General features: G+C 29.7%; 1 protein-coding gene across 1 annotated transcript; it reads right to left on the bottom strand.

Annotated features, from left to right (window-relative positions):
* Window positions 1–617: 617 nt before the first annotated feature.
* LOC126660690 (metacaspase-1-like) lies at window positions 618–5,677 on the bottom strand. Its single transcript, XM_050354303.2, has 5 exons — window positions 5,160–5,677; window positions 4,091–4,421; window positions 3,173–3,284; window positions 2,376–2,561; window positions 618–813 (listed from the first exon to the last, which is right to left on the bottom strand). Exons 1-5 carry the CDS (start codon window positions 5,629–5,631, stop codon window positions 754–756), a joined length of 1,161 nt encoding a protein of 386 aa, XP_050210260.1. The 5' UTR covers window positions 5,632–5,677; the 3' UTR covers window positions 618–753.
* Window positions 5,678–6,227: the final 550 nt, after the last annotated feature.

Raw genomic sequence — 6,227 nt, 5'->3', positions numbered from 1 at the left:
TAACCCATTTTGAAGTCGCTTAACTTTACAAATTTTGTTTATCCGGTCCTTAAACTATCATTTGGTGTTATCTAGTTATTTAATTTTATATTTTTTGTTTATCTGGTACCTAAACTTCCATTTGACTTATAAGTCCCTAAACTTTAATTTTCCACTTTCTCAGGTCCTCAAAAATGTAAAGTTAAAGAGTCAGATAAATAAAAAAACACAAAATTGAAGGATCAAATAAAGAAAAAACGTAAAGTTAAGGGACCAAATAAGCTCAAATGAAAGTTTAGGGACCGGAAAACAAAAAACGTAAAATTAAAAAATCATATAAGATCAAATAAAAGTTTAGAGGCCATTTATACAAAATTCATAAAATTGAAGGATCTTAAAATAGACTAATTCAATCTTTTAATATTGTAAGCTCCAGCGTCAAGGGATATTATGGTACCATCTGTCTACAAACGAAACAATCACTTCTATAAAGTGAATATTTCACGCAACAGTTATACCATATCATTTTTACAATAAGTCTATAATTTCCGCAATTCTAAAATATTTGACAATTATTATTTTTTATTATTAAATATTCTAACAATGCAGACATTTCAATAATTGTTACACGAATCACGTACGTGTTGAATAATTATTTCATTCGATACAAACATTTTACATGAATTGATAGGCCAATGAAAGTGAGATACGTATTAGGATCCAGAAGCAGAGATCCAAACAAATATTTATGATTAAATTGTGAATTCTTTATGATTACATTATAAAATGTTTCTTCTTGACATCAAATACTTCCGAAGCTGAAAGCAAAGGATTCTGCAAATGTCAAATAGCAACATATGAGAAATCAAAAGGTTCGTTTTTTTTAGAACGAACTTAGAGATATGCAAAAACTGAAGCAGATCATATAACTAAATCAAGCCGAAAAATTTAATTTGATTTAATTAAATATTATAAAAGAAATTGAATTCATTCCGGCCTCGCTTGGTTGGGGGTAAGTAAGTAAGAAAAATTTAACTTCCCGGAAAGTAGGGGTGGGCAAATAAACCGGTCAAACCGATTAACCAAACCGAAACCGTAAAACCGAACCGAAAAATATGGTTAATCGGTCCAACGGTTTAGGTTTAGGTTTTGATTTTTAATTTTTATGGTTAATGGTTTAGGTTTAGGTTTTGGATTTTTAAAAACCGTGGTTAACCGGTTAACCGGTTTATATAATATATATAAATATATTTTATAATCTTTAAAAAAATATGGATTTTATAATATACACATGATAAAATCTAAACATAAGAATATATGACATATATTTTATTTAGGAATATTTATATATTTTAGGAAAATTTATATATGAAAATATTTTGTAAGAAATTTGTTTTCCATATTAAAATACTTACTTAACATAAATAGAAATATTTAAGTCTATAAATAGTAGAAAGTGGACGTGAACAACACAACAAACAATTCAAAAAATACAAGCCTAACATTAATATTACTCATAAATTATAGATTTATATTTTTTTAATATAGTTTCAATTTCTATAGTTTCTTTTTGTTTGCTAAAAGAATTAAATAGAATTAAAATTTTATCTTTTTTTGTCTTTATTTTTTTCTAATGGTTATATGGTTAAAAACCGCAAAACCGAAAACCGAACCGTTTTTTATGGTTAACCGATTTACCGGTTAACCGTTTAAAATTTTAGGTTTAGGTTTTTAATTTTAAAAACCGTATTACAATGGACCGGTTTACAAATTACCCTCATGGACCGGTTAACCGGTCCATGCCCACCCCTACCGGAAAGTAACAAGAATTTCTTACTTGTTTCAACTTATACGTGTTACTTCCCGGAAATTTAGCAATTTGACTTCTCTTTGATTAGAGAAGTGACTTCCCTACCTAAACTTAGGTAAGTAGAACTTCCCTACTTAATTTGATAGAACATACAACTATATTTTTACATTTAATTAGCCTATTTAGTTATTAAAAATAATATCGTCTTTAAATTTTAATTAATTAAAATTAAAATACAACTTTCAGGGAAGTTAGTAAGTAAACCAAGCAAAACAATTATCAATTTTCTTTTTACTAACTTACTCAGCAATTAACTTCCCGAGAAGTATATTTTCCGTAAAAGTATACATTTACGAACCAAGTGAGGCTGGTTTTTGACATAAAATCTCAGTTGTGATTTAATACAAACTAAACTGAACCAAAAAAATCAACCGATTGACTATTTTTCTAAGGTTTGAAAGGCATGTTTTAATCTTTCTGAATTTTTCTTCGGTTTGATTTTGCAAAAAATAATAATTATTTTGATTCGAATCAAATGTACATTTTTATGCTGTAGAATCAAAGATTGTAATTAAAATAGACGAACCTGTAATAATCTGTTTTGTAGGACTGATCTGATGATTTTGACAGGAAGACAACCACTATTATTAACAGCATCAATAGTTTCTTGAATCATGTCAATTAGGTCCCCGTAAGTTGGTCCTGGATATTTCCTTACTATTTCTATCAGAATATACGTTAGAGCTCCGTTCATTCCTTTTCCGCTCACAGCCTGATAGAAAGCCAATTTAACATGTAATTAATTAAGCACTAACACTACGAGAAAATCGAACTATAACGAGAAGATTTTTCTCCCGCTAAAAGTCAACTTTCCGTCACTAAAATAATTTAGTGACGAAAAATATACTATCATTCTGGCTTTTTGTTAGCTTTCCCACCTAAATATATAACTAATAACGGTAAGGGAGAGCAAAAGTCTGTTCAATTAAAAACTCGTGGATTTATTTAAAGTCTAATTAATCGAATGATCAATTTTAATAGAAATTGATTTAATCGAAATAATCAAAATTTAGTTTTACTTAAAGATGGAATCCCTCAAAAATTTATGCTTACTTAAAAATTAAAAAGAAAGAACAGTTTCTGTATTTGCATTTTTTAAAATAAAATATACAATGCATCTTTAGTATGGAGCATACATATATATAAAGAAAATTAAATATAAAATGAAAACATAAAACGTATAAAGTGAAAAAATTTAAATATAAAATGAAAATAAGGAGCATAAAAGATGATTTTTTTTATTAAAAAGGTGTATTTTTGATTTTCTTTTTATTAAGTATATAAATATAAGGAGTAAGAATTAATGTGAAATTGCCATCTTACAGTTGTATCTGCAGCCATTTGACTATCTTCACAAGCACTGATACAAATTGCCAATCCTCCATTTGTGTGCTTTCTACTACCGTTTGGCGGGCTGTTATTTTTCCATTTCTTCCTGTTTTAACAGAACAATTTGCTTTTAGATGTTCTGTAATTTATCTAGGCCAAATAACTAAAAAAAATCTTCGAAGAAAAAATTATAAAAATTCAAAATTTTCAATTTTATTCAAGTTGTCCTGAAACGTAGAATTTTATTTCAATAATGTCCAACTCTAAAAGGGCACGCGATTTTTTTTATGTGACGCCGACGCGGCATATTACATATACACCACTATGGCAAATACTTGGTAAAAAAAATACTATTAAGTTCTTAGATTTTTTTTTTAAAATATTTACACCCTTAGAGGTTTGGCACTATTTACACTTTTTAAAAACTAATTTATACTTTTTGCCTGATATTTGCCATGGTGGCATATGTGTGGCATGCCACGCCAGAGTTAGACATAATTGAAACAAAATTCTACGTTTTAGGACAAATTGGATAAATTTGAAAGATTTGAACTTTTGTGAAATTTTCTCCAAAGATTTGACATTTTTAATCATTTGACCATTTATTTGTATAATCTTTTGAATAAAGGTCCACTTTACCCCTCTATTTTCTGGTCAATTAAAGACATAATTATATAATATGAACAAATTCATGAAATAAAATCACCTAATTTTTTCTTTAATAATCTAAACATAAAGAGTATTGTCTTTATTTATTCTAAGAATTGAAAGTTTTATCCTTAATTGATTAATATAGGTGACAGCGAATTATCTTATCCAAAATTATAAGTTTAGAAACCGGGTTGATCCTTAACTCATAATTGTTGTGTATCGCTAAAAGTACAAGGTGTAAATGAAAAAAATAAAATTTACCTTGTTCTGTCATAGACATGGACGAGATCAAGAACTGTTCCACTATGGCAAGCATCAACAATAGCATGAAGAGTGACACCTTTAGGAAGAGGATGAACAATGGCAGCATTTATATAATTGTCAAGAATCATCCCTTGTTCCATGAAATCAACCGGGCATATTGTTTCATCATATCCGTCCTGTTCGTCGTTGTTGAAATCCGGCTGTCGTAATCCGTGACCGGAGAAATAAAACACTAACGAATCACCTTCCCGGCAATCTTCCACGAGCCAGTTCAATGATTTGATGATGTTATCTTTTGTAGGAATAAATTCTGCCATTGTCTCCTCTTCTGCAATAAACCATTGGCATACAAATATTTATTATTACTATGTAGCATCGAAAGAAAGAAAATTCTGAAATATGAAATGAAAAATTAATTTACTAGAATAAGGTATATATAGTTTGAAATTTTATAAGCATTTTATGAAACAAAAATGAAATCCTGAAATGTGTGGAATCAGAAATTTTATTCAGGTATGGCAAAAAAAATATGTTGAAGCATACATAGACAGCAGGTTGTTTAACTTATTTTAATTATTTAAACCAAATAACATGTAGTTTTCTCATTTTTTATATAAAATTATTTGATTCTATTTAAGATAATAATTTGACATTCAACGTTCTCAAAAAAATTGAAATTTGGATGGGGCTGTCGCCCCATTCCAGTTCTGCCTCTAGAGCGATTCTCGAGGGACCAAATGACATATAATTCAATTTTTTTAACAAAGTCGAACAACATTGTAACAAAAAAATTATAGATTAACAATTACAGGAATCGACGAAATAAACGTTAAGAGATGGAACAAGCAACTAGACTAACTCTAAGAGGTCTCGCGTAGGGGTAAATCCAATCAAAATGGAAAGATCAAACCGAAACTATAAATTATATTTAGTTCGGTTTGATATTATAACAAAAATTAAATTTTTGATAATCATAAAACATTCAGTTAGGTTCCAAATATAAACCGGACCGAAATAATATCGAACCAAACTAGTCAAACCGGATGAGAATTCAGAGGGAACTTACCTGTAAGAACAAGAATGTCATCTTTCTGAAACCGATAAATTTCCATCAACAATTTTCTGATATTCTTGACATCATTTACAGTACCCTTAAGCCTGTGCTTCCACTTGGCATACGTAACTCCGATAAGCAGTGCCCGTTTCCGGGGGGCAGTCGATGCTCTAGCCCGTTTCACCAAAGACGGGTGACAATTCAGTGACATAAATTTATCACTATCAGGATCACTTTCTTGCTTAGTTCCTGAAACCATTTTCTTGAACTTTTCGACAACTTGAAAGACTCTGTAATTATCTTTAGTATCAGAAGATCGTTGATTGATTCGCATTGGAGAACTAGTGGTACTAACTCTTTGGCAAGCTGGACATTGGAATTCTGAGAGATTAAGATTCGGTGGGAATCGTTGTCGACATTTGCTGCAAGTGTAACCTTTAGCATCTCGCAGGACTAAACTTCGGTTCATGTCACTACTAGACATAGATTTTTGCTGATAAGATTAGTAAGCAATCTCTGAACATATATATACGAGAATTCATGGACTATAAAAATGTTTTTTTTCCTTTACTTTTAGATTCTGATAATATGTTAAATAATGTTCAACTATGCTCTAAACAATGACATATTCCTGAGAGTTTATCACACACAACCATTATGTCATGTCATATTTACAACAAGACAATGAGCATTTATGATAGAAATTTTTTTAATTATTACTTCTTTTTATCATCAAACATTCCACATAACTAACGCACTATTAGTTTGTTCCACGAACGACATAACGCAACAGTTAAGTTATAAAAACATTCATATTCCTGAGGTCAAAATCGGCGAACGACCACAAAACAATTGTTCAATGCACACTCAAATTCTACGGATATCTTTAAGAACCAAAAAGGCTGTCGGCATAGATTTTCATAAAGTGCAAAAGTTGATTGTTCGAAGCTTCAATAAAGCCATTGTCATACACAAAGCACTTTTCTTCTAGATCACTTTCTCATATCAAGAGCCAAAAAATAGTAGGGAATATTGCCTAGTGACTAAAACAGAATCAAATTAGTGGTTGATTATAAAGGT

Source organism: Mercurialis annua, linkage group LG8, assembly GCF_937616625.2.
Source record: "Mercurialis annua linkage group LG8, ddMerAnnu1.2, whole genome shotgun sequence".
In the NCBI taxonomy this organism is placed as follows: Eukaryota; Viridiplantae; Streptophyta; class Magnoliopsida; order Malpighiales; family Euphorbiaceae; genus Mercurialis; species Mercurialis annua.
This window is presented reverse-complemented; position numbering and strand designations above follow the sequence as displayed.

Bases quoted from the DNA above. Each gene is read 5' to 3' on its own strand.
- LOC126660690 (XM_050354303.2), bottom strand. From the start codon at position 5,631: ATGTCTAGTAGTGACATGAACCGAAGTTTAGTCCTGCGAGATGCTAAA. The intron at 3,285-4,090 runs GTAAATTTTATT...CTGTTAAAACAG, and splicing joins CATGTCTATGACAGAACAAG to GAAGAAATGGAAAAATAACA. The intron at 814-2,375 runs GTTCGTCTATTT...TGACATTTGCAG, and splicing joins TACAAAACAGATTATTACAG to AATCCTTTGCTTTCAGCTTC.